The 27,307-nt window shown below is 39.9% G+C and overlaps 3 protein-coding genes across 3 annotated transcripts; 1 reads left to right on the top strand and 2 right to left on the bottom strand.

The window, feature by feature from the left end:
* Positions 1-1,648: 1,648 nt before the first annotated feature.
* Positions 1,649-3,105, bottom strand: fancf (FA complementation group F). Its single transcript, XM_069708106.1, has 2 exons — positions 3,083-3,105; positions 1,649-2,855 (listed from the first exon to the last, which is right to left on the bottom strand). The coding sequence occupies exon 2, from the start codon at positions 2,757-2,759 to the stop codon at positions 1,728-1,730; it is 1,032 nt and encodes a 343-aa protein (XP_069564207.1). The 5' UTR covers positions 2,760-2,855; positions 3,083-3,105; the 3' UTR covers positions 1,649-1,727.
* A 624-nt stretch (positions 3,106-3,729) lies between these two features.
* On the top strand, positions 3,730-22,435 carry LOC138626520 (growth arrest-specific protein 2). The gene is made up of 8 exons (XM_069708212.1): positions 3,730-3,887; positions 9,488-9,649; positions 11,778-11,908; positions 14,776-14,917; positions 16,148-16,211; positions 16,338-16,554; positions 16,649-16,756; positions 20,874-22,435. The coding sequence occupies exons 2-8, from the start codon at positions 9,505-9,507 to the stop codon at positions 21,084-21,086; spliced, it is 1,020 nt and encodes a 339-aa protein (XP_069564313.1). The 5' UTR covers positions 3,730-3,887; positions 9,488-9,504; the 3' UTR covers positions 21,087-22,435.
* A 318-nt stretch (positions 22,436-22,753) lies between these two features.
* svip (small VCP interacting protein) lies at positions 22,754-27,090 on the bottom strand. The gene is made up of 5 exons (XM_069708213.1): positions 26,980-27,090; positions 26,615-26,678; positions 26,214-26,264; positions 25,212-25,325; positions 22,754-24,086 (listed from the first exon to the last, which is right to left on the bottom strand). Exons 1-5 carry the CDS (start codon positions 27,003-27,005, stop codon positions 24,072-24,074), a joined length of 270 nt encoding a protein of 89 aa, XP_069564314.1. The 5' UTR covers positions 27,006-27,090; the 3' UTR covers positions 22,754-24,071.
* Between the last annotated feature and the right edge of the window lie 217 nt (positions 27,091-27,307).

Here is a 27,307-nt window from a genome sequence, read left to right as displayed (position 1 = left end):
AAATAATGTGGTTTCAGTAAATATAAATTGGTACAGGCATAAAACTAGACTGTTGTCTTGTTTTTATTGCAGGCTTCTCGGAGTCAGACAGTAACGGATCTGAATCATCACCATCAGCTGCTCTCCCACTTCTGTGCAAAGCTGTGAATAAGCCTGAGAAGCACTACATCTAAAAAAGAAAATAATCTGCCAGTGAAAAGTCCCAGAGGTTACATCTTAATGTGTAACCTGTTAGCTGGCAGAGGTTGAAAATGTTTTCTAATCTGCAGAATAACACAGTAAAACTGTCTTTGTCTTAAATTAAACTGATTCATACCATTGAAATTAATTTGCATGTATTCATAACCGGAGCAGGTTAGATCTCTTCAGTCAGTGCTGGTTTCCATCCAGCCTGATACACATGTTCTTTATTGGTAGGAAATAAATTGGTTGTGTACATGCTGCCCTTTATTCAGTGACCCATGTCTGTCTCTACGTGAATTGCTTTCATGGTGTGTTAAACGAGGCGTGGCTGTGTTGGTGTTTCCCTCCACATGGCGGCCGGGGCTCTAATCCGCTGTCTGACAGAGTTATGTCACACACCAGCTATTGTGGACGGTTTGATTGAGGACGCCTGATCTGACTAATTGATCCCTCGCCGCAGAGGTGCTGTGACGCATGGGCAAGGTCTGAGATGTGTGAATTGGGAGTCAAGTCACATGATTGGCATTAAGCCAGTCAAAATTTATAGGGTTGTATTGAGCTCTAGGATGCTGACAGATGGTGTGGGGGAAAACAAAACAAAAAAATCATTTTAGGTGTGTACAGTCAGAGAAGGGTGAATTGGATACATAATGTTTTTTCTCCCTTTGCTTATTGCTATTTCTTTTTATAGCTGACTGCCCTTGAAAACAATTCATTATCAACCAAAGTCTGTCTTTCTGCAGATCTGCGTCATGTGAAACTAAACTTAAGACCTTTTCAGGTTCTCAGAAATCAACACCTGCTTAATAATTTTTAAACAATAAAACACTAATAGTTTGTTAGTAGGATATTATGATACCAAATAAAACCTGAATCTCTAGAGACTCGTTTACAAGTGTTAACCGTCTGACAATTACTTTCAATTTAAATCAGTAAGATAACACACGGCTACTGCTTATAAAACCATCGGGCCAAACCAAATATCTAACCTGAAACAAAGAAATCTAGCACTTGCAGTACCACAAGGCAAAAATTTGACTGCAGAATTTATAATGTGGAAAAGATTAATGGAACATAATGTCAGCCATACCAGAGCCACAAAAATTAACATTTTAATCATATTTCGACTTTTAACCAACATGTCTTTCTGTTTGTCTGCATACAGTTATGTTTCATAAACTTAAAAAGGATGCAGCATAAAGTGTCAAAAATGTAACTGGAACAGAAACTTGAACAACAGGACCCAATCGAAGTGTAAAGTCTCTTTTCATGTGTAAAACTTAGATACCTGAATTTTAGAACTAAATACTTTTACACCTTCCTGTTTGGGGAAAAAAAAATTATATATATATAAAAATACTTAAAAAATTATTTAAAAAAATAATATATATATATATATATATATATATATATATATATTTTTTTTTTAATGTTTTTTGTTCCATCCCCACCCCACAAAACCCTTCAAAAAAGTTCCTACATGTTAAATGAAGCCTCAACCCCTACAGCCAATTTTGCTTGAATAGAAATCCAAAGACTGGCAGTCACTTGTTCAGTGCTGACAGGAGGTCACCCCACACACTCAGACCTCTGACATCAAAGTCTCCATCAGAAATCTTCAGATCGTGGAGCTCTTTTTCTGTTTTCCCCTTCAGAGAGGGATGAGCTTCAAACAAGGCCAGGAAGTGCTCTGTCAGTTTCTGGAAGGACACCGTGGGGTTTGTGCTGGTTTGAATCCATTCACCGTCACTTAAGCTGTATTCCATATCTGAGGCCCACTTTTTTAGCACGTCGCAGTATCCATCTCTGAACTTCTGGAGCTCCTTTGCCAGGTCTACAAGAATTGTAGTCGGAAGTGCAGAGCACATGTCCTGCAGCACACCGTGTTCATTCTGCAGCCAGTCCAGCACAAAATCCTGAGCGGCGGTTTGTGCAGCCGAGTTTTTTGTTGTCAGCAGAGCTGCTGCGATGACTAGACAAAAATGTTGTGCTGCCCCTTCACAGCCCTGAAGGACAGAGGCTAAAAAGTTCCCCGCCTGGCGGGCGTCGCTACCTTGGGTCAGCAGAGCACCCAGCGTCTCCATCAGCATCTCCCCCTGCACCTCAGCATCAGCACCAACAGCTGACGGGTCAGCCAGAGGACTCAGGACTTTATAAGCCGATTTGCACTGAATGATGTGGCTGCAGAAGCCGGTGACGTCCTCATGCTCACTGCGCACGAGGTTTACCGGGCTCGTTGTGTCAAAGAGTATCTTCATAATGGAGCTGGGCAGCTCAGCATTGTTTAACAGCCCGACTACCAACAGGTGCTGGCACCGGGAGAGGTCTGAGAAGGAGACTTCATTATATCCGGGGAGTGCATCTCGTAGACTCTGATTAGTGAGCTGCAGCTGCTTCTCCATGACCCTGCTTATCGCGGAGTTTTTGTGAAACCTGGAAAAGACGTGCTCGCAGTAGAGGGCCCAGTGAAACGCTCTGGACAGAGTTGGTTTATTCCACTGCTTCACCTCGCCGCTGTGCTCAGCCACGGCCAGCAGCTCCACCGTGCTCGCCAGGTTTTTCAGCACCGCCTCCATGTGGCGCTCTCCGCTTTCAGAGTTCAGCCTCCGGGCTCCAGGGGGGGATTGACACCCACCGAAGGAAAAACACAACCTTAAAACCCAAACCGTCCCCTGCCGCCGAGGAAAAAAAAAAAAAAAACCTGCTGTCACAATACCGACCTAGTGAGTTAGCCAGAGCCCAAGTGAAGAAAGCAGCATGGGAAACAAGAACTTCCGGTGACACGCTTCAAAACGAGTTTCCTTTAAGCCAACGTGGTTCTCTGTGCCAGACAGCGTTACACAAAAAGTGATTATTACACATTAGCACAGACAAAGCTTCTGTTTTGAAGTAAACTCACTTGTCCTTGCAGTTTTCTATTGCCAGATGTGTTCCGGTTAGGTTTGTGCCGCTTTTACTGTTGCGCATGCGTTGTGGAGTGTTCGTCTTATTGTCTTCAAAATAAAAGCCATCGAATAACTGATTGACACAAAAATGAGCTACGAAGCGAAAATAGCTCATTATGCACATAATTGGATTGTATCGTTTAGTTTACGTTTATTTTCTTGTTTGCATACATATTTTTGTTATGTTTTCTCTATTGTATAGGTAAAACTATTGAAAATACGTACAAACAGCTTAAAAAAAACATTCTTGCATTTATGTAACAACTTTTTATAATTTATGTACAATTGTCTGCTTTATCGTCATGAATTACTTCCATTCAAAAGGTGTCATTCAAACTTAGTAAGCTACTTACAAAATGTTTGATTCAAGGATAAGGGGTTTAAGGATCAATATTTTTTTCAAATCGGTGATATCAAGCTGTATCGAAGCACATAATTACTTGGTCTGACCTGCTGACTTCAGTACAGAAATATCACATTAAGACAAAACAAAGAGGGAGGCACTGCCAGCAGGATCCAACTTCCCTCCCAATCAGCAGCATGCAATAACAGCGCGAGTGAGCAGCCGATGTGAATGTGTGTGTGCGCAGTCAGATCTCAAATGCGCAGCGAGAAAGACCTCCCCGGTCCACATTGGTTCAGTGTTTTGGAGCCTAACCTGTGGCTTGGTGCACCGCTGTGAAAAGCATGAAAACTGGGATCCAGCTGCTCAGAGGACGAGTGAAAGGAAGGTGCGCACCAAGGAGCTGAACCCCCAGGGTGAGCACAGAGCTTTTCTGGACACATTCAACACATTTTCGCTGTTTTCTTATTGGTCATTATGCGCATTCGGCCTAAGTTTGGGATTGTGGGCAGTAAGCTGTAAATGCGTTTTATAGCTCATCTCACGAGAGGGGCGTGTGTTTTGCAGAATAATGTAATAACTGAAGCTTATCTAAAAGTTGGGGCTTAGTTATGTCTCACATCTTGACAGTTTACAGGAAGATGGTATTTCTTTGCTTACTTTATATTTCTCTCAAAAGTAATGTAAGGCATCTTTAATTACACAGAATATGTTATAGCCTATTTTTTTTTTTCAGCAGCAGCTCTCAGTCACTTCATTGGTTTTAACTAGTGAGTGCTCAGCTGGATTTCAGGCATAACTCACCAGACGTCCTCCCTCCTATTTCTAGAGTGGTAAATTGTCTGTTGTGGCTGTCTTTATTTGTGTGAGTTGTAAAACAGGAGACAACTTAAAAGTCTTATTACAGTTGTAAATGAAGTCTGCTGCTTTTAAGAGGCCAATACAACACAATCCAAAACCAAGTCATTGCACTAGATTTAGACAAAGCAGGTTGTGCTTATTTTCTGAGTGAACAGCTGTTTGTTGATTTTGCAAATGTTACAACAGGGCTCTATGATTGAAGGCCTGAGCATTAGATTATGAAATTATTCAATCTGTAATAAATTAGTGCAAATTCACAGACACTGCATGTTGTGCATTACCACATTAAGACAGCGTTAATGTGTGATTTGATATTGACAGTATGTAAACAGGCTTTGTGTTGTTTGTTTTATTTTAGATCATACAGTAGCATATTCTGCTTTTCTTGATATTTAATGTTGTAGATTTTATACTTAACTGACCACAGCCGCTGATACAATCTGATACCTGAAGACAGCACTCAATGCATTCACAACACACAGCACTTATCTGCAGTAGAAACATGCAGAATTCCCTCGTTTAAATGAGCAAATCAGCCACCAGAGCAGTTTACTATTGTGGATGAGATAGGCATGAAGGGTGGCGAGGGTCAGGAGGACAGAGCCGCTCTTGTATTTTCTAATTGCGATGATTCAGCAGTCAAATTTCCCATCCGTACGCCTTTCCTGGAGCAATCTGCAGCCAACCGTGGCATGTTATAACAACTTTACCAAAGTCACGAGGCCTCTCACACTGAGAAAATGTATATTTATTATGCCTCTGTTGAGTATCCTCGGGCTAGAAAAGTTATCTCTCTCTGATTCTAGAAACATCAGAGTCTGAACCTGATTCTGAAAATAACAACCACAAGTTCAGAAGATGGTGCAGCTTCTTCAGGGATTTTTCCTGGGAAAATGTGGGGCAAATGCAGCGGGATGTTTATTCATGTCTGAAAAAAGTTTAACATTGAGATTAAATGAGTAGAAAATTGAATATATATATTAAAACAATGAATGAAAAACACCTCTCATCAAGTGGGAATGCCATATGGGAATCTTTCATTTTATCGGGAATTTCTTTTTTGGAGATGCATATATACACAAACAACAAGTGGTTTAGTCTTTTGGCAGGTTGCCCAATGACGCATGTCAAATACCCATGTTTGTATTTACACATCACACCAGTGGATGAGCTTGTATGAATACGTCTTGTTCTGTGAGACATGAGACGTTGTCCCGGTGCCCTTGTTCTGTCCGCCAGCCTTCACCACAGTGGACGTGGGAATGTCGCACCTGGGTGTGAGTGCTGAGCTCCAGAGTTTGAGCGTGTGTATGCAGCGACTAGCTGTTGTCTTCACGAAGATAACAACCTTGGTCGGACATCAAGGTCCTGATGTCCAGTTTTTTGGCACGGCAGTGTGAGTTGGCTGCAGTCGACTCCAGAGGGACCTAGAAATGTTGCAAAGCTTTAAAGGTCAGATTCCTCACATTGTGTTACACTCCCTCGGTATTCAGAGGACATTTTCAGCCATCACATTATGAACGAATTGTTCGTAGCAGCTAAGCTTTCCATGTTTGAATAAGCTCTTCTTGCAATTTGCATCAACTATCCTGTTGCCATTTGCATGCCGTGGTGAATGTTAGATGTTCCTGCTTGTGTCCAGCTTGGGGACAAAACCTTTAAAATGCAATTAGATTTCATTCTACGTGTGTGAATCAGGATCAAGCAACTCTCTGCTCCCTTAATGCAGCCTGGACAAAGAACTTAACAATGACAAAGAATTAAAAAAGTAGAATAAAATGTCATAGCAGTCATGTCAGGTTGTCTGTAGCAATAGAGAAGCTAAGATGTCTATTACAGATGCTCATGCGCCTCCATTCAGAGAATCATTAACCACTTTATTAGAAGAACACACTGTTAAAGAACTCTGAAAAAGATTTTGCCAATTTTATTATATTTTCTTATTTATGAAATTTTAAATAAAATCCCTTGACCACTGCAACAGTCTTTAAGCCTTGCATAAAAACTCATCGTATCCTTGTGATGCCAGCATTTCTGCTCCCTGTCAGCGTCACATAATGTTTCCATGTCAAGGTACTTAGAGATAATTGCAACTTATATTGTTAAAATAGTGAATATTAACTGCAGAGCTGTTGATGTGTGTTGTTCCTCCACTCAGGTCTCATCTGGTGCCCAGTTGTTTTGTCAATTAGTCACTCTTCTCTGAGACAAATCCATTAGTGGAGTGACATTGGACTGAAATCTGAAAGATTTTCACATTACAGCTCAGACAGCGAACATTTGGCACGCTGTCGCACGGTATTGGAAAAGCCTTTGAGAAATTTCTCATTTACTCAATGACTTCACTTTGCAGGAAATAAGCAGCTGTTAAATATCACTCTGAATATTGATGTGAAATGCAGTCTATCCCTCAAGCTATAGTTTAAGGCTAACTGCAAAATAGACTGCATTGGATTGTTACAGACTGTATGATTGGTAAGGTAATCTGAAGGGGCTCTTTGTTTGTGCTGGTGTTTGTTGCATAAAAGTCCTACTGTATGAGTCTGGCTGGTATCAAAGTGTCTCTTGTTCAATGGAGAAGTGGTCAGGAGCAGTGCTGTCTGATATCATCAGGTGGATTGTAATCCACACCAGGAATTGGCCAAGAGGACAAAGGTGCTCAGATCCCTTTTCTACTGTATTAGTTTGATCCTCTTATTTTGGGAATGTGGAGCCTAAATGGCAGCTATTACTGAAGGACATGATCATTTAGATTAATTTATCATTCCTGCAAAACAAAAACAATCAGAAGTACTTTATTTCCTTGAGAGATTTCCTCTGTTATCATGAAATATAACCTCTATAGCTCACCTTGTTCATGGTTCCCAAAGAGCTAAACTGTATTTGAAGTATACAGCTGAAAATATTGATTAGTCAGTTACCAGAAAATGTTTTATGTAACTATTCTGATTATGAATGAATCATTTCCATAATTTTTCAAGAAAAAAAGACTGGTTTAAACTGATCAAAGTTTTGTCTCCTTTTTTATGATTGTCAACTGAATATGTTTGAGTGTACAACCGTTGGTGAGTTAAGTATGACATTTGAAGACTATTTAAAACATAAGTAGCAGATGAATCAGTAATGACAATTAGTTGCACCTTTAATATTGGCCTGGAAATAATAGTGTTTGGACAGTGACACAATTTTTTTTAGTTTTGAGTCCATACATCGCCACCATTGGAACATGAGTAATTAAGATGTGATTGATGTGTAGGTTTAACAAAAATATTGCATTAACCGGTGGGAAAATACATCGATTTCTTTACATAGTCCGTCCATTTCCACTGACAATTGGACAAATTAATATGATTATAAATATATTAGGATTATTTTTGCTTTCTTCACAGTCAATTCCAGGCCTTTACTGCAGCCACCTTTAATTGCTGCCTGTTTTGCGGAGCTTTTTGCCTTCACTTTTGTTCTCAGTAAGTAAAAATACTCCACTGGGTTGTGACTGAGTCGGCCATTTATGAACACTCCTTTTCTTTGCCTTAAGAAGCTCTTAGGTTGCTAATGCGTTATGTTTTTGGTGACTATCCATCTACGCTGGGGAAGATCCTTCCTATCAGTTTTGTAGCGTTTGACTGAATCTGAGTAGAAAGTGTAGTTCTACACTTCAGACTCCATCCTGACACTTTTATCAGCAGTCACATCATCAATAAGCACCAGTGACCCAGTTCCATTGGCAGCCAGACTTTACAGGCCCATGCCATAACACTGCCTCTATGATGTTTGACAGATGATGTGGTGTTCTTCAGATCAAAAGCCATTTCTTTCCTCCTCTATATTTTTCTCTTCCCATCATTCTGGCACAAGCTAATCTTGGTTTCATCTTTCTAAAAAGTCTTGTCCCAGAACTGGGCCAGATTTTTTTAGATGTTTTCTGGCAAAGTCTAATCTTTCTGTTCTTGAGTGTTACCTGTGGTTTTAATTTTTATGGTAAACCCCCTATTTACACTAATGAAGGTATTGCTTGATTTTGACAATGACAGGCCTACTTCTTCTATCATCTGGTTTTAACCAGATGCTACGAAGGGTTTCTTTTCATAGGTGGTATATAAAAATGAATGTATCGTCTCTGGGTGTGAAAAGTGAAGACAATGCACCAAAAAACCTCAGGCTTCAATAGACTCCTTTTCAAAAAGCATCAACTTCTCTTATGAAATATAGCGTCACCAGTGCAATCCTTCCTTTTAAAACTGCACCAAATTGTTGGTATAGCCACTAAAGTTTCTTCTATGTCTGTGATAGGTTTGTTTTGATGTTTTTCAGCCTAAAGATGGCGTCTTTCACTTACATCTACACCTCTTTGGACATATGCGTTTAGATGGAACTCGGGGTTACAACATGGGAAGTCGTGTGCACCATATGCTTTGCGTTCAAGTGGTCAAGTCATGAGAAACATCATTGCTATGCAACAGCAACATGGACAGCATCTCGAAACCACAGAAGCTAACAATATAGCAAGCTCATAGGTGTGTAACATAATGTAGAAAGTGAAAAGGCACACAGGGAAGAGCTGGGCCATTGGGAAGATCAACATTTTCCAAGTTATGAAGACAAACCCCACATGACTAAAATTACAATATATTAGCTTAAAAAAAATCATATCAAGAGGTCCCATTAACAGCTACTAAATGTAAAGTCAACCCTCAGAATCAACTCCAGTACCTTTGTCATGAAATGATGAGGGAACACGCCACACCTGGCCATCAAACTGCTTATTGGTCAATTGTTCAATGACTTCATAGTCTGTGAAAATGGAGGGATGATGTAAAAAAAACAGAGCTGGGATAGGCTGGATGGACGGATGTAAAAAACAGCTGTAATCTTAAAGGGTTAGTTCATTGTTTTTTATAAACCCCTTGAATTAAGAATGAAAGTCTACACTTCAATCACATCTTGATTGCTTCATTTCAAATCCATTGCAGTGGTGTAAGATTCAAAATTAAGAAATCAGATCTTTAATTTTTTTTTATGTTACCGATTTTTTTTTACTGTGTATACACTGGGGTCACGTATATTGTTCACTTCCATATTTATACGGATACCTTACATGCATATAGACATGTTTGAATGTTTGTGCCCTATCCTTCTCCTGTCCTGCCTTCAGGCCATCAAAAGGGAACCATGTGCAGCTCCCTGAGCCCCAAACAGCCCAGCGGCCCCGGCCTGACAGACATGCAGCAGTACCAACAGTGGCTTTCCAGTCGACATGAAGCCAGCCTGCTGCCCATGAAGGAGGACCTGGCCCTGTGGCTGTCTAATATTCTTGGTAAGCTATGCTCAAATGCAATTCACAAGTACATCTATACTGGTAAAACTCCATCTGAATATTTTTGCTTTGTAATACATCAGATATTTTTGTCAAGGGAAACTTTTGAAGATAAATCAGCATGAGGATTATCTGATAATTATTATTTTTTTAATTGTTTACCTTTTTAGGTGTAATTTATTCTGCCAAAGAGGGTCTACATTTTGGTTGTATTTGAAGAATTTCTTTCAGTGACGTACACACTTTAAGGAGTGGTTATATTTCATGTTCATGTATTATTATAGTTCAGTGTGAACAAAGTGTTATAAATGCTGAAGGGAGCAAAATTTCTATGTTAAAAAAAATACAAGGTGCTGTTGCTGATTCATTTAAAACACTGTCCTAAAAATAACTTCCTACACATTTCCTCATCTTGTCTCTAACATTAACTGAACTGGTATTGCTGATGTAAACACTTCTGCAGGGGACTGGAATCAATCTGAACCCCATTACAAACTATTTTAAATTCACCAGACTGTGTCTCAGTGTTCCCACACCCTCCGAATAGATTTACCCTAAATGAGTAATGGACATCATTAACCTTCCTTAAATAATGCACAGCCAATGGTGGAGAATATGCAGTGTCAGGAGCATCAGCATTGTGCTGTTGCATGATAAATCACTGTGCTGTGGACTAAGTCATTCATGGTTGTGTATCAATAATGTTTTTTTTAGACTAAGAATGATTTATTTGCTGATTTGATATTTTTTACAAGTGCATGGTGAAAATGTGTAGTCCTACATACATGTGGCTATCATTGGTTTAAACCTCAGGTGAAACACAAACACTTCATTTTTTGCTCCAATGTAGGAATTACACAATTATTTGCTGAATTTCTGAGAGGCAAATTTTTCGGTAACCAGTATTTTATCAGCATTTTAAGGTATTATAGATTTTAAAAGGAGGACTGTCTACCAATACGCAACAATATCAATGTTAGTTATTCAAAATTTCATTGAAACTATGTGTAGTTGTCTTTAATGGCTGGGAGTTTCTCCAGGGGACATTGTACAGGCCAACAAATATTTTTCCAATCAACTGGAAGCCAGTTAAGCTCCTGAAATGGACTCCTGTCTGTGAGTGAACAACTTAAAACAACTTAAGTGTCATCCATGTTATCTCCGACAGTCTGTGTGTTTGCACTGGAACCAGCTGAACCAGAAACCTCTGGTCTGCTGTGGTGACGGATCAAGGACTCAAAGACGTCAGAAGTAATACACTGCAGGGAACTAGTTTGTTGGTTTTGTAAACTCAGTACACTTAACTTCTGAGAAACAAGGCGCTGCTTCATTATAATGGGAGGAGTGTCACTGTTCACTGATTGAGTGGGAGGTGTATTCAAGTATTGAGTCATATTGTTATTGAGATATGAGTTTGAAAGAATTAAACAACTTATTTGAGTGTTTGAGCTCTGGAATATATTTTCCTCACACAGCGACGAGCGAGGGTCTAAGAGCCGAAGACAGGAGCTCGCTGAGTATTTCTCAAGATTTCAATCTCTCTTTTCTGGGCTCAATTGCAACATTTGGAACTCATTAAGCATTGAACCCCTAAACCCCTCCTCCTATAAGAAACAGAAAAGGGATAAAAGAAAAAAAAAACTCACTCCAATTTCTTTCCACAGACACCCCCCTGCCACCACCTCCTATTTCACAATGATCTAAGTAAGAAAGAATGGCCCTCTGGAAGTCAGTCAACTGGACACCACATGTTGATCACAAATGTATCGCTGCAACTGTGCAGGATAATGAGGCATTACCGTGCACAAACAGAAGCCCCCTTTTCATGTGTCCTTGTCTTTGCCCTCCCGTGGTGTACTACCAGGAAATCCCCCCAGATTTGAACAAATCATGCTGTAAAATTTCAACATTTGGCTTCTACAGAGCTGCCACATACCCAGCAGTAAAAGAGAGGCTCAATCATTAAAAGGGTTTTTGAGAGGCAACAACATTCACCTTCAGCTTTAGGTGGGAGTGACCTGGAGATTAAGTTTTATGTCTTTATACTGTATATCTTTTTTTAAATGAGCACATTATGATGGATTTATGGTGCTGGACTGTCTCCTGTCTTTATGTGTCCCCGGCTCAGGTCTGGAAATCACCGCTGAGAGCTTCATGGATCGGTTAGACAATGGCTTCCTGTTGTGCCAGCTGGCTGAGACACTACAGGGGAAGTTCAGGCACAGTAATGGAGACCTGCCTGCCCATTGCAACAGCAAGGTACAGAGAAAGCTGAGGATTGCCGTCATCTGGCGTGATACAGGTTACAGTGAAAACACTAATCTGGAAGCTAAATCTTAGCTGAAAGTGTTCCCAGACCAACTTTCAGTTTGAATGGTTTCGCAGAGGATTGTTTCTGAGCGGGAAAACATCATTCAAGCAGCGACTTATTAAATCAGATTGACTGACAGCCATGTTGGTCTTAACTGTTCTAACAGCTCCCCTGATATCAAATCAATTTTGTGTATTACCATGTGAATTATCCATCAGAAGACACTTTTTCTGTCATGTCCTGAGACCAGACTGCTTTGAGACAACACTATTGAACTCTGATTGCCTCTCACTGAGACAGGAAACTAGTAGATTGATGATGATACTAGGTTTCTCTTTAAAAGATCAATAAAAAATATATAAATCTTGCTCCTATTAAAATCCTCCTATCTCAAAGACATTGATAGCACAACATTTGGAGGACAGAGTCAATTCAGATATATGAACAGAGGCTCTCTCTGTTCATATATCTTACTAGTTGACTGGTTTTGATAGATCGGCAATGCCCATGAATTCCAACTTCATGATTTCAGAAAGGAGTGCACAAAGAGTGAGCTGGGGGATGGGGGCCTGCAGCCTTCAACAGGGCAAAAAGAAAAAAAAATAAGGAGAGCAAGGACACATTAACTGATGGGGCCCCACAACCCCTGTGAGATTTGGGAGAACTACGTTAAATGTTCTTTTCTTGTGCGCCTTAAGAAAGGGTTTAATGAATTTTACTAAACTTTGCAAGTAGTTACCTGTAATTTAACTCAAGCAATCTGTGCAAATGTATAATGTAAGAAAACTAAATTATTGAGGTGCAAATGTTAAGATTGAATCAGCTTCAAGATAGGTTTGATGTCTTCGGTGTATTACTGGCATGTCAAAGGAAATGTAAAATGAAGATGTTTGCCACATATTTCTACTTGTTTCCAATCCATAGAAATCCCACAGACACATTCCCAACTCCATAAGTTAAAAATGTGTCTCAGTCTGTGTTGAATATGACAACATCATTCAACTTTTTCAATATCTGCAGTTACAACAGATATCTATGTTACTTCCACATTGAGCCGATGTCTGTTGCTCAGTGTGACGATATGGTTCCAGCTGGGGAAACATTGATTAAGTCATGTTTCTGCTCAGAGGGAAGAGAAGCAAAAGGCTCTTTTGTTGCTTCTTCAGTGAGAGTTGTTGATGTTTGCACTGAGGCATTACTGTGGCGATGACGGTGGGTCTCCTGATCGAGTGCAGCAGCACAGATGTGAGGAAATACTTGAGGTCAATAACTGTGGGAGGGCAGAGGAGCTACTGAAATAGAGGAGCCTATTGATCGTGGAGACCAACAAAGAGGGAGCAGAGGAGTCCTGACACAGATAGACAACGTATAGGGTTTAAAATCAAGCAGAGCTACATGATGATATTGAGCATGATTTATAGCTGTTTGTCTGCATTAGAGGCTCTTGTGTCACACTGAGCGCTTACAGTTTATTGAGCTATGAAAGATTAATAATGTTTTCCAGGTTATTTCACTGAAACATGTATCTCATCCTATGACACTTTCAGCTCATCTTGGTACTTTATGAGCTGTAGCTGTTTAATGTTACATTTTTACCACTTAAAAGAGAAACTTGCATCTGTGCTCCAGCCCCGCTGTAAGTTCATGTGTGTGAAGTGGGACTACTGGAAGGGATAGCAGCAGAGAGAAACAATAAATCGCTCTTTGTAGATGCTGTCTCTCACACATCCTCCCATCCGTTTACATCAATCAACATCAACTAAAGATGACTGAAAATAATAATAATTTCTTGTCATAGTACTGCCATGTGCCGAGCTCATTACAGCCACCATTAACTGGTCAAATGTATCGCGACACTACTGAAATTTCAAAAGGTTTATGTTTTGGGAGAAGTGACATTGAACGGAAGACATTTTTGAGTCTTGTTTGGTCAACAGACAGATACGTCAATAATATCATATTTCCCAAAATGTCAAACTATTCCTTTAACGTGTGTAGGAACGAGGAGCTTATACATTTTCAGAATGAAAGAAAATTAGGTTATTGTAGCTGTCATTGCTCAATTCAAGTAAAGTTGTCCTTACTATTCACTCCCACATTTGTGAAGATAATGTTTTCCAGATGTTCTCTGCCTCCTGTGTAATTAGTAAAGATACAAAGGTGCAGACCACTTGGCAAGCCACAGCAGAAATAATTACACGTCATTCTAATTGTTAGATCAAACAGCACGAGCATTGTAGCCAACATTATTTCTCCAGGAATGCAAAGTAATTTAACGACACAAAAGATCCCAGAGAAAGTCAAAAGGAGAGCCTGGAGTGAAAAAAAAAAATACTCACAAAAGTTAGCATATTTCCAGCATGAGCTCATTGCACCTTTCACAAAGCACAGACACACATATCCTGTATAAAACCACAGCAAGGCGCATAAATCTCTGAACAGACCGTGTGGGGGCTGAAACTCATAAGCACGTCATTTGATCCCAAATCATAGAAGGCCTGGTAAAGTAGCCCCAGTTTTTAAACCCGTCATCTCCCATATTGATCTGTATGGAAAAGGTCCTTGATCTTGGGCTGAAACCAGAGCCTCAGCAGATGGAGCAGACATCGGTGTAGATGAAGAGTGTGTGGCGCTATGTTTTGATGGGAACTGGGGTTTGGGCTGAACGAGCCACTCTGGTGGTTCTTTCTTTGACAAAGTAAGTTAAAAGATCATTTTCAAATTAGGGTTTAAGTGCTATTTATCAGTGAAGTTAAGGAGATGCTCTCCGTCTTAGGTAGATTTCTGTGGACTAACTTTTCTATGTCTGTAACAGAGCATTCCCTATCGGAGGATACCATGTCGCCAGAGTGCTCCCTCCGGCTCCTTCTTTGCACGGGACAATACAGCCAACTTCCTGGCCTGGTGTCGTGAGGTTGGAGTGGGAGAAACATGTCTGTTTGAGTCAGAAGGTTTAGGTGAGTCTGTTTTCTGTCTTCTGTAAACATCCGAAAGCAAAAAAAAATCTGAATGTAGGCCATACCGGGTTCATAAACCGGCATCAGTTTCCAAACAGAGATACAACACTGTTGGTCTTCCACTGCCACTGGCACTGCCAGAGCAATGGACTCAGATTTCTATCTCCTGTGAATGGGCTGATTGTGCAGGTACAGTAGCACGCAGGTTGGACTGTTTCCCTCTCCTCCCCTCAGAGGTTCAGAGACCCACTTTGACATCCACACAAAGCTCACAAGGGCAGCAGTCTGTTGGGAGCACAGTGGTTGGAGCAGCTCTCCCCGACAATAAGGACATCTCAAATGCTGTGCTCATGCACAAAATGTCAGGAGCAAAACAAAAGGGAGCACAGACAGAAGGGTGTGAGTTGGTGAGAAAGTAGGGCAACACTATGCAAATATTTCCCTCATCTCAGAGAGGAGATATTTTTCTCTCGTCCTCATTCACACAGCCAGTGTTTTATCTGCCTCTCTCTAATCTACTGCAAAGATTTCTCGCATGTAATTTCACAGAAATATGCCTGCAGCTATGTCCGGACTGAAATGTCCTTCTAATTAGATGTACAGTATGTGACTGTGCCAGTACAACAGAAATAACTAGAATAACATTCTTGTAATTCTGACTCGAGGTTGGTCAACCATCGCTAAGCAATTTAAACACTGCAAATAATTTCAGAATGCCACATTGCTCACACATTAGGAACTATTAATCCCCTTCAAATGCAGTGGACATGTAATTGTGATACAATGCTGTGAAAATACTTCAGCAAACAACAATCAGCTGACTTCTTTCTCTCATTCTTTCTCTCTTTCTTTCCTCCTTCCTGTCTTTGGATGGATTTATCAGTTCAGCAGTAGATGTAAGAACTTCAGGTTTGCTATCATGCAGTGGATATTGTGTCTATAATGCATGGTGTGCTGTGTGACATTCACCATTTGCTGTCTGGTTTGATATTTGTTAAGGTTTAGAATTAACACATCGAGTGTAGATGTACAGTATGTCTAAAGTCTGAACAATACTCTTTAACATTTGATTTGGGACGAACAGGATGGCAGAGGAAAGGGAGGTTTAAATGCATGTAGTTTCACGAGCTTGTGTTTATGTCCATCTCACCCTCACTCATCGCCTTGTTCCTCATACAGTACAATGTCTCCCTATGACTACCCAATGCTAAAACTGATCTCTCCTTGTAGTTCTACATAAGCAGCCACGAGAAGTGTGCCTCTGTCTTTTAGAGTTGGGCCGGCTAGCATCACGGTATGTTCTTGCTTTTGATATTTCCTCTCTGCTTATCACAGTTCACCTTTGACTACCTTCCAGTATACTTCTTCAGATCATATCTTGATTTTATACTTATAGAATGACATTACTCTTTGTTCGTAGGTACAACGTGGAGCCTCCTGGCCTTATAAAACTGGAGAAAGAGATAGAACAAGAAGAGAAGGCACCTCCACCTCCCCTGTCACCTGTGCCCTCGGCTCAGCTCCTCCCACCATCGCCCTCTACATCTCCTTCCCCGTCTCCTTCCCCATCCCCGACTCCGACTCCGACCAAAGTGACTTCTAGCAAAAAAAGTACAGGGAAGCTGTTGGATGATGCTGTAAGTCCCTGGTGGTTAACCTCTGGTTTTGCTTCTACTTTTTGATAATGCAGGGGAAACATCTGTAAAACGTTTATTTCAATGTGTATTACAGGTAAGACTTATCGCGGATGATCCACCCTGCAGGTGTGTGAATCAATTCTGTGTGGAAAGACAGTCGCAGGGTCGATACCGTGTTGGGGAGAAAATGCTTTTTATACGTGTGAGTATATTATATTGGATAATATGATATGAGGTTTTCAGTATCTGGTGTTGGCAAATAATTTGGTGCTCTAAAATTTTTTATAATTTCAGAAAAGTATTCAGATTCTTTACTTAAAATTTTTTTTGGGGGGGATACAACACTGGTAAAAATGTTAATTTAAAGTAAATGACCTGATTTCATAGTTTTATATTATAAGCAGAAAATGTGCCTGAGTGGTTTTATTTTTTAAGCAGTATAACATTGTTGAGGTGGGTCAGGGGGGCATGTTTTCTCATCTTGTGTTTCAGTAACTACATTTTAAACAACTTTTACTTCACTACATTTCAGAGGCAAATATTGTAGTTTTTACTCCACTACATAATGTACAACATGCCCCTTTGAAATATGGAGTAATAAACTCAACTAAAAATACCTTTACTCTGAATCTCTACTGTAAAACTAGAATAAAACTAAAATATAATGGCAAGTAGTGAAATGTTATCTCCATTAATTGTGGAGAATCAGTATAATTTTTTTTATGGGACCAACAGATTTTATAACATTACAAAGGGACACCGAAAATCTTTTGGTTTATATTTTTGCTCATCTAAATGCATCCTTGTTTTTTTTATTTTCAGTCTTGTTTGTGGGCGATAACAACACACTCTCACACGGCAAAGCAAACTCTTTTTCATTCACACAGCATATGGCAGTTTTGTGATACTTGGGTATGGCTTTGGGATAGAAGTCTTCCATTGTGTCTGGAGAGGCAGCCTTTGCTGTGAGGTCTCATATACAGCAACTGAAACAATGCCAGAGAGTAACATGCACACATTTCTATATATGATGACCAAGCTATTACTTGGTAAATTATTTACTGTTACCCAAAACTGTCTGTTGCGTGGACTACATCTTATAATCACATTGAATCTATCAGTCCAGGAAGTGCTAGACTTTCTCTTGAGTGGAGGGATGAAGGATATTTGAGAAAGATAAATGGAGGCTAACAGATCAGAAAAGTAGCCTCGGTCCCTTTGGGATCCTGGTTACTTGGCAACCCACAGTCAGGATTAACACCTCCAAGAATGTGATTCATGCTGATGGTATGTTTAGGATGTGCAGACGTGCAAAAGAGAGTTTACTCTTGGATGTCCTCTGCTGACAGCCCATTATATTGCAGCTACTAATGTTAAACCCTTAACCAAATAAAATCTCAATTATTGTCAGGTTTTGATGAACAAACCTGTTTTTTTAATATTAGTAAGAAAATTAAGCCTCTAATTTGCAACTTAAAAGTTTTTTCGGCTCGAGTAACATGAGACACGGTGTAAATCTCTACATTTGGCATCATTTGATGCCTTTTCGTTGTTTGAATGCTTCAGCCTTCGCTGTGTTGCTGAGCAACCAAGGACAAATGGTGAGAAGCTCAAAGTGTTGATCCAGTGCAATCTGTTGTACAGCATCTACTCTACATTTCATGCCAAGTCAAGTCTGGTTTTATTTAAATGACCAACATCACAAATCAGTTTCGAACTAGTCCTCGTTAGTTCAAACGAGGACACTTTTATTCTTACCTTAAACTCGCCCCAAAAAAAATGTTTTAACAAAAAGGAAAGAAACCTCGGGATGAACAACAGAGGAGGGATAACTCAGACATGCAATATATGTCATTAGATTTAGATTAAATTTAGATTTGATTTTTGACTTTATTGATTCCATAGTCGGGAAATTCGGTCATCACAGCAGCATAGAAAGAACAAAAAGGTGCACACAATATGAAAAACAGTGATGAATAAATACACACACACACACACAGACTATATACACAAAAAAAAACAAATCAAATCAAAACAAACAAATAAATACAGTTTGGGATGAATGGAAAAAAGTGACCAGTGCAATAAAATGAAATGAAATGAATATGAATAGTGGCACATTATTTGATGGTGGTGTTGGAAAGTCTAACCGGTCGGAACAAACGACCTGCGGTAGCGCTGTGTCATATACACAGAGCAAACAGAGGAGTAAAATTACACAAAGATTACATGTATTACCATGTATTACCATGTGTTATCATGGGTATGAGTCACTGTGTGAGGGACACAGCTTTTGATCAGGCCAAACAAAGCAAGTGGTGAACATCTATTTCCTCTGTCTCTCAGCCAACTCTCTTCACGGTGAAAATGCTTTAATTAAAATTCCTCACATGGTTTTTTTTTCCACGCAGCAGCTGCTTCTACTGAAAAGACATGAATACAGTAAGGCTGGTCGCTGTGTGCAGGCAGCTGGGAGCGAGGACAACAGTGACGTGCTGCAGATATCACAGTCTCACTTCACAATAATCTGCACAGCCTGAGAGACTGACCTTCTCAGCTCCTGGAATAAATGAGCTGCTTGTAGCTTCAATAAGAGCAGAGAAACGTCGCAGTGTTTGTGAGAAGTGCTGTCCCAACTCAGCCCCGGGCCCCTGCCCTTCTCCTGCCTGCTGAGGAGGGACTTGGCTCCCTGCAAGGGTCTCGTCCCAGAGCATCATGATTGAAACCTCTCTGCATCACACAGGTCCATTAAGTCCACAGCCACAAAGCCTGAGGCCTGGTGCTGGTGATTGGAGCCACTGCCCCACCACTGCCCTCTAGATTGATTCTTTTAAGAGGCTTATAAATGTTGTATGTTGTGCTGCTGGAGGGCAAAAAGTCTCATATCTGGCCATACTGAGGTGACAGTGACACTCCAAAAAAGACCTCATAGGACATGAGGTCGTTTACTCTTTTTTTTTTAAACTATTTAGTTTGGATTTCTGGCTAAATCATTCTCCTACTGTTTCTGTTTTAAAACATGAATACAGCTTCCTACTAGCCTCGACAATCACCTGTTTATTTACTCTTCTGTGTAAAGGGCCATTCAGTAAAGAAGCTTGTTTCCGGAGAGATGTAATGTCGTGTTAATGAGGTGGAGGGGCGATAAGCGTCCATCGTGAGTCAGACATGTTTTATGTGCACAGCCTATGGGGAAAGCAAGCGTCTGATCGTCCAATATACCACAGACGTTTTATTTCTTCTCTTTATTGCAATGAGGGCCGTTGCCATGGTAGCCAACCTTGAGAATGTGCCCTGACGTGGCAAGTGGCATCATATTAAAACAATTGATTCAGAAAATAAAACTGCAGATACAGTAATTCCTTGGTTAACCAGAGCACTTAATTCTAAGGTTGTGTGCTGTTTAGTGATGAAAGTGTTTAAGCCATGTTAGCAGCCTGACTCTGGGGATGCTGAAGTTGGTCTGTCTCTTTGTCAGTCCAACACTTTGGTGTGATGTAATCTGCTTGGTCAGATGCCAGAAAGTTTTGTAGATCATCCCCAGAGGATGAACCCATACTGACCCTGGTGTTTCCTGAACTTTTTCTCCGCCTCTCCCAGCGGATTGACATTTCTATGTTGTAGCAGAACTCTCGACAATGACATGCATTGCAATTATATTTGTTTCAGACATTCATATTACGCAGAGGATGAATCCTAATGACTCTAGCGATCCCCTAACAATGCTTCTAGTGCCACCAGGCAGCATTTGGCTGATTATCATTATTTATGAGATTAACTGACATGTTACAACATTTGGTCCAGAATTTATGTCACAATCAGACAGAGTTGTGATACCCGGTGTTCCTTTATTTTTCCTCCACCACCATCATCAAATCACAACTTTAGAAATGGTCAAAATGTATCCAATACATGAATTTATGACTAAAATACCCGCTTGTGACATTTACATCAGTTTTGAGTTTTGAGTGCTAATTAGGAAATATTATATTTTATATTCCGCGCTAACGTTGTGAGCATTTTTCTCAAACTGAAGTGTCTGAGTCTTATAGACAATGACATGAGTCTATCAGCTTTATGTTTGTCAGTAGTGCATTAGGGTCGTAGGGTGGAGAAAGCTTTCCTCCAGGGACACCATCCACATCAATCAACAAGCTTTGACGTCAAAGCCATGATTAAATGTTCATTCAACTTCAACTCAAAGGCTCAATCAGCCAAATGACACTCGTCCTATAGAAGGTCTCTGCAACTACCATGAAAGCTCGTCTTTGACACACCAACATCACAAAGTGAGACCCTAATCCTGTTGCCTTCTGCAGATGCTGCACAACAAGCACGTGATGGTGCGAGTCGGCGGAGGCTGGGAGACCTTCGAGAGCTACCTGCTCAAACACGACCCGTGCCGCATGCTCCAAATTTCCCGCGTGGAGAGTAAAACGTCCCCTGTGAGCAGCAGCAAATCCCCCAACATCAAGGAGCTCACCTCCGACAGCTACCTGGTGGTGGCCTCCCACTATCGCAGCAAAAAGTGAAGACATGAGACTGAAAAGTGCCATTAGTGAATGGACACAGAGGATGACTTAATGCTGCTGTTTCCTCCACAGCTAGATGACGTAGCTATGTAACATATCCCTGTTCTTATAAAGATGAAGCTACAGCAAAGGAGCATGCGTGGAAAGCTTGTGTAAAAGTGATGATTTGGTTTTGGTCTCTGTCAAAAAGCATTCATGGGTGTTTGTGATGAGATTACGCATAGACTCAAACTGTTGTGTTTTTAGTTTTACAGAAGTGTAAACAGCTTGAAACATTGTTGTCTTTACGATATAATGGGTTAACTGGGCAGCAAGCTGGAGATTTGTGATTTTTTTATTCATTTATTTGTATTTGAAGCAGTATATCACTAAGAGTAGGTGAAGTGTTTTCAGACTTTAGCACAGATGATCCTCTTATACGGTAGTTGAACAGGTCAATGGTAGCGGTCTGTATTTGAATGTGTTAAAAACAATATTTTGAAGGAAATTGTGGTGATTTCAGCACCTTTTTGAAGACAATAGTCTTTGACAAGCTGATGTGGATTTTTTTCATTTGTGTGTGTGTGTGTTGGTAGAGAGCCAGTAGACATGTCCCACTAAGGCAATGTATTGTTTCCCCCCTCTTTCAGTTTTCCATTAGATTGATGTTATTTCTCGAAATGCCATATTGTACATCGGCTCTCATAGGCACCGCCTCAAACTAAATTCTAACTGTGACATTAGAAGAAGAAGAAGAGAAAGAGGAGATTTTACAACCAAAAGAAAATGACCAAAGCTTTACATGATAGTTTGTACAGTCATTTTGTAAAAATATACATGAATCATAAAATGTTACAGCTTTTTCTTTATCATGTATTTCTTATTAGACTAACAAAAAAAAAGCAATGGTTAGAATGTTTACATGTTAAATAAGTATTTTATGCATTTTTATACTATTATTATTTTAATGGTATTATTCATTTTTGGAATAACTCGTGTTAAATAATTTCTAATGTAAGAACATAGACAATCATCTGGACAATCAAACCTCACTGACTTATGATTGATAAGCTTACAGTAAATGGTTCAGCCATTTTTCAGTTTGTTGTATGTTACTGACCTCTAGAGGACGAGTTATCATTTAAATGTGAGAATAATCTGTTTTTTAGCTTTAGATTCTTACAAATGTGAGATATGATTTACTGCATTATAACTGAATTTAACAATTTGTACAAGTTTATATTCCTGTAAAATGTATGTGTTGGTTCGGTATTAGATCACTTGCACAAAGTCTGAATTTGCAGTGAATGGATCCAGTTTGTTTTTGGATGTAAAAGTTCAATAAATTTGCAAAACTTGAAACTTCACAATTTGAAATATTTACTTTGTTTTTAAATATTATCAACTGGACTGGTTTTACGAAAAGCCCATAAAAAGAGCCTATGTTGGAATATACAGTAAAACGTGTTCGTAAATATACAAAAATCCCCAAAACAATTGCTAAATGTTCATCTGATCATCAGATTTATAAAGTCCACAGCTGAGAGCAAACATTATGAATGACATACATTTTGGTCAAGTACATATCTCAGCTGTAGATTGCTGTAAATTCTACCAATAATCACTTTATCTGTATTGGATCATCTTTGTGTAAAACTGTAATTGAACATACGAAATCCACACAAGAGTAGCAGAAATGTGGTTTATTGTAGCAAATAACATTGGCTAGATTTCCTGTTCTACAAAAAGGCAAGAGCACCAGAAGCATTTAAGGACCAAGAGACGGTGGTAAGAAATGCACTCAAATAGGCAAGTCAAAATAAATATTTCACTACATTTTCCGGTTCCTTCAGTCTCTACTTGTTTCCACTGTAGTCGACAATAATCTCCCAACATACGAGTAACTTGAAGCATATTTGTTGTTTGTGTGTAGGCGAGTGAATAACTAAATCTTCAGTTTGTATAGTGGCAATTCACAAACACGTTTCATATCTCATTTAAATTAAGCAGCCATCACATCAGTGTTTTGCATACATCATAATTCAATGCAACAAACTCAAAACTGCATAAAAAACAAAAAGGACTCTATCAAAGCAGAGCAAAGACTAGTGTGAAGTGCAATAGGTCTTTAGCACAAGATTAATAAGGACACATCCATCACTCCTCCTTTTCATTTTTAGTCAGGAGATTGTTTTAGAGTTGTTTTGCACAATTCAGCTCTGTAGCGACATTAACTTTCATGTGCTTACAGACCGAATCGCCAAATTAATAGCAACTAAAAGGATATTGCGCCACGTAGAGACCACGTTGTAAAACATCTTCTCAGCACAATGTTAGAGATGCACTTCTCAACCAAGTCTTCAACAAGTGACTCCCACATGGCCAAATGCACTGCACTGGTCACTGAAGTGACGAGGGAAGCACATTACAAGTTTAGTAAAGACCAACTAGCACTGTCAGCACTAGTTTTTGTGCTGCCAAAAAAAAAAAGAGTTCCAAACAAAGTGAATGAGTGTTAACAGGATCCTTATTGAGGCACACTAAAAAATAACGTGTCTGTTAACGGCCGTACAGTGAATTCTGATCCTCAACTACGATAGCCATAACCTTTGAGGACAGCTCTGTCTTAATATACAACGGCACTTCATCGTCATGTTCTTCTATGTTTTCTAATGTAAGTCACTGTCAGACTATAATTAATTGTCAAATAAAACTAATACAACCAGGATGTACAGTAGTGTATTTCTTTACACATTACCGTGTCATCCCTGACTTCTTCAAAAGTCTAAACTGGCTTGTGTAACTTGGCAAGTACTGCTGTGTTGTGTCTGGAATAACTTCAGCTTGTTTAGCATGAAGCCTGATGACTGTAGCTGTTTCTTTAAATTTGATTTTTGAAATAAAGAAGTAAAAATGGACAGTACTTCCAATATCTTTCAAGTCATCTTACAGCAACACTTCATGTTGTTTTGGACATCAGAGTTCATACTTCCCCCATTATGGTTTTCAGCCCATCTGCCACTAAAGACAAAAAAACAGAGACAAAAAAATTGTCACCAAGTTCAGTGTTCAAGAGATCGAGCTTGTTGGCCCATCAGTAAAACATCCATCACCCTATGAAACTAATGTTTCCTGCACTTATTGGTTAGTGTAATACTTTTAACATATCTAATCTCTCACTGGGTTTAAGGTACATCATATTACACTTTAACATAGCAGTAATCGTTGCCATTTTTGGTTGGACCGGAACAGCAGAACGAGCCTTGTTAAAAAATGTCACCGAGTGAGTGACTGAGTGATGAAGCAATACCGTCTGCTGGCCAAATGCCACAACTTCCTGTACACATATTAAAACACAAAGCCCACATTTCAAAGGCGGTCCAGCCAAATACCAGGCTTTGACCGAGTCTTGTTTATATATCACTATAATCCTTTAACATTTTCAATAACCATGCTTTCCATACTTTGAGTATTTGGAGAGTTCGCTGTTTTATGCTTCAGCACACATAATTTGAAATCAAATGGATAATGGGTACTGCATTGCTAATGTATGTTTTTGCAAGCTGTCAAAAACATACAAACACCCTCATGTTATCTTTTTCACGGTCATAATCAGATTTCCTCCTCATGACCAATAAATCCGTCTCAATCTCAAGTTTCAACTCGCAATCAACTCTGATCCACGTGAGCTCTTAAGATGCGATAGAACTTTATTAATCCCCAAAGAAACTCCTGTGCCATAAATTGCTCAAAACGTTACAACATAAGAATTAAAGACTAATAACTATATACCTAAATAACTTTAACTAGTCAATAATATAATTTTTTTTCATCATATTGAGGAGGAATTTTGTGAACGAATGAACTAACAGTGAACAAACTCACAGCTGCCCGAAAACTAATTCCTTCTGTCTCTTTGCAGTTTGAGCACTATGTGTTAAAACAGCAATACTTTTACTAGTTTCAATATTGATATACCACTACATAAAGCTGGCACTTTAATGAAGTATTCATTATTTTACTTCAAATTAAATGTGCTGAAATGTGTTTGTTCTTCAGGCTGACAGAGTCCTTTTTATCTGGACTATAAATTAAACTCCTGTTGTTCTAGAAATTAAACAGTTTATGGATAACCATAAAACTAACCTTCAACCCTCCGCCACCAGACACAGAGGTGGTCATCGCCTGTTTCTCAACCTCTTCTTGTTTTTTCTTTTTCCTCTCGACTGCCCCTGGATTTTTAACACCCCTGTACGCTGTCTGTGCGGAAAGAGAGCAGGATATTATCAGAGACCAGCAGGCGATGGCATTATTAGAAAAGTGTGTATGCGTTGATTACATTTTTTAAAAACACGTACAAGCAGTTTTAAAGGCGTGCATGTGTATTTCAAGAGTGTTTTTTTTTAATCAATTCAAAAAGCAGAAGTTACGGTCAATCAAAACTGGCATTCGACTGCCAAGTAAGACAGAGCAGCTGAAGGATGGAGCAGACGCTGTTCAATAGTGCTGTGCTGCTGAAACATGACTGTGGGTTAGGGCCGAGAGCTTTTACCTGTTGTAGTAAAAGTGTGAATTGTCAGGGTGTCAGAAGAGATATGATGATGAAAACAGTGACTCGGAGCAGAAAGTTGTGACAGTCGAGCCAGTCCACAGGCCAAGGAGTTTTTTTTATTCTTGTCTACGTCTTACCTTGATACAACTTTAGCGCGGCTCTTATTGGTTTGCGAGTGGCTTTTCTGCACAATAAAACATTACTCACCACACTGTACAGTAGATCCACCTTAGATAGGGAGTCTTTTTTAAAATTTTTTACAATAAACTGATATTTTTTTACTGCACTCAGTTTCCAGATTATTAGATAAAGTACACAGCGCAGCAGTTAATCTTGTTTTTGAACAGGTTAAAATGCTCAGTTTTAGAGAGGGGGTATTTAATGGGGAAGGGGGGTAGACAAAATAATAGAAACATCTCTCAGGACATAATTCAACAACACTGTAAATCACAGACTACATTCACGGTGGTAGAACCGAGTCCGTGGTTGGGGTACCGCAAAACATTACATGAAGCAAATTACACCTGATAATCTGGTAAGTGTGTCAACACCTCCGTGTTTTAGCACTTGACACGTGAACAATAAAACACATTTACCTCTTTTTGTCTCTTCTCAGCAGCTTCAGCCAGCTGTCGTCTCCTCGTATCCTGTTAAGAGCAGAGACAACTCGTGAGCTGGAGCTGAGCGGACTGTCTGTCCTCACCACGTGGACCACGTTCAACATTGTTTAGAGACTAAATTTCCCCTCGGGGATTAATAAAGTGTATAAAATAAAATAAAAATAAATAAATAAAACACAGCCAACGCCTCCTCGACACCACCCAACCGGGCCTGACGGTGTCCTTTACGCGTGACGGATGAAAATTCAACCTCATGAATTCGTATTAGTTCCTACTTCACATCTGGGTACAAGTGAGACGTGTCGTCCCTTTTTTTTTTTTTTTTTTCTAACCGTACAGATGTTCTGATCCTAAACGTTGGTAGTTGATGAACTTACCGGATCCGGAGTGACAACCACGTCGTCCGCTGCTCCGCCGAGGCACGGCAAGCACATCCCCATGCTTCAGTTGATGGTCCGGGCAGGGAAAAGGCAACGTAGAAAGTGAGTTATCAGTGTCTTCGGTTAGGCCTAAGTAGCTGACCCACCCAGCGGGTAGGCCTGTCCCCGGCTGCTGGCTCGATGTTTACGGTAAAAGAAGCGGTCTCTATCGGCATGACGTGACCGTTAGCTGACTAACGGCGGCTGCGGTTGGCTCCGGCAGCATTAGCAGTCTAGCTACCAGCTATCAACGCGCTAAAAAAGCCAAGTTGCTTCTCCAAAGCCACATAATAATAATAATAATAAACTATTTCTCGTCAGACCTTTTCTTCTTTATCCGCTTCGGCATTTGGGAAACAGCTCGGTTGAAAGTCAGACGCCCACGGCAAATATTTTTCCCTTCTGGGTTTGTTTTGATCGGAGTTCAACTGGAACAGGTGTGTTCAATAACCTCACGTTTGTCAACACTGTTCACGTTTCCAGCTGACGTGTTATAAACCCAACCGTCACGTCAAGAATAAACAACAACAACAACAACAAAAAAGCCTAACAGATCACTATTGTTTTTCATAGTTGACAAATCGTTTATTTTTCTTTATTTACGTTAATTGTAGAATAATCTGTGCAGCGCGATCTTGAACGTAACTCGCT

Source organism: Brachyistius frenatus, unplaced genomic scaffold (genome assembly GCF_029030835.1).
Source record: "Brachyistius frenatus isolate BFR_SWC_R1_liver_20210118 unplaced genomic scaffold, ASM2903083v1 Contig_74, whole genome shotgun sequence".
Lineage (NCBI taxonomy): Eukaryota > Metazoa > Chordata > Actinopteri > Embiotocidae > Brachyistius > Brachyistius frenatus.
This window is presented reverse-complemented; position numbering and strand designations above follow the sequence as displayed.